At 45.6% G+C, this 1,326-nt stretch overlaps 1 protein-coding gene across 1 annotated transcript; it reads left to right on the plus strand.

Annotated features, from left to right (window-relative positions):
* Positions 1-785: 785 nt before the first annotated feature.
* Positions 786-1,106, plus strand: LOC116744541 (histone H4-like). The gene has a single exon (XM_032614398.1). The coding sequence runs from the start codon at positions 789-791 to the stop codon at positions 1,104-1,106; it is 318 nt and encodes a 105-aa protein (XP_032470289.1). The 5' UTR covers positions 786-788.
* The last annotated feature ends 220 nt before the right edge of the window (positions 1,107-1,326 follow it).

Here is a 1,326-nt window from a genome sequence, read left to right on the forward strand (position 1 = left end):
ACCCATATTTATCGCAGACTGGCTTTGGCAGGCCCTGAGAATACAACAGTCATTCCCTTCTTAAAGAGTGCACTTCTTAAGCAAATACATATATGGATTAAACACAAGGAATCCATACTGGCAATGTGAAACAGCTCCCTATGAAAGGTTAATTTCTCTGATTACCATCGATAGTAATAATCGCAACATTAAGTCATAATAATTCATAAGTTAGGAGAGCCTAAAGGTATTGAGACTGTACAAGATGCCAACTACTAGACTGAGAAAAGTTTAACTTTCCTAAGAACGCGGAGATTTAATTTCTAATATTTGTGCCCATTTTACACGTGAAGACACTGAGGTTCTGAAAGATTATATAATTGCTCAAGATAAGACAGTAAGTCATCAGCCAAAGAGAGGCTTGTGTCTATTTGAATCCAGAGCTCATGCCTGTAAGCCATCATCGCTACTGCTCCCTAAGACAGGATGGTGTCTCAACCGAGAAGATGTAGAGAGAGTGGGACATCAAAGTGAAAGAACAGGCAAGCAGGAGGCCCCTGCAGAGTCAGGGGAAGCATGTAGTAAAAGAATGCTACCAGACGTTGAAGACGAGTTGTGCCCACCTCTTGGCGTTGCCAACATTGGTCTTGATTACTTGTCACAAATGACACCCAAACCAACCCAATTTGGGAACACTGAGAACACATGAAATTTGAAAAGGTAAAGGAAGAACCCCCAATGTATTCATTAAGTTTCAGTGATGTCAAAGAGCTATTCCTGCTGTCAGAGGTTAGGAGTAGCTCTCAGTCATGTCTGGCCGAGGCAAGGGTGGAAAGGGTCTGGGGAAGGGGGTAGGGGGCGCCAAGCATCATCGTAAAGTTCTCCGTGAGAACATCCAGGGCATCACCAAACCTGCTATCCACCGCGTCGCCCGGTGTGGTGGTGTGAAGCGGATTTCTGGTCTTATCTACGAGGAGACCCGCGGGGTGCTGAAGGTGTTCTTGGAGAATGTGATCCGCGACGCTGTCACCTACACCGAGCACGCCAAGCGCAAGACTGTCACCGCCATGGACATGGTTTACGCGCTCAAACGCCTGGGACGCACTCTGCACGGTTGCGGCGGCTAAGTTTCATTGCGGTCTTCGGCTGTGAAGCTCTTGTTTACTCACAAAAGGCCCTTCTCAGGGCCACGAAAAAAAAAAAAAGAGCTATTCCTTCATACTGATAAAAAAATGATTCAGCACCCTTCTCCTAAAGGAAAATACTCTTGAATTCAAAAGTCGCGGGGATAAATTTAGGATTGGCCAGATCCCTACACACTTGTTTTTTCAAACGTCTGCCTATCCA

The sequence above is a fragment of the Phocoena sinus genome, chromosome 19 (assembly GCF_008692025.1).
Source record: "Phocoena sinus isolate mPhoSin1 chromosome 19, mPhoSin1.pri, whole genome shotgun sequence".
NCBI classification, from domain to species: Eukaryota; Metazoa; Chordata; class Mammalia; order Artiodactyla; family Phocoenidae; genus Phocoena; species Phocoena sinus.

Coding starts and splice junctions, on each gene's coding strand:
- LOC116744541 (XM_032614398.1), top strand. CDS start 789: ATGTCTGGCCGAGGCAAGGGTGGAAAGGGTCTGGGGAAGGGGGTAGGG.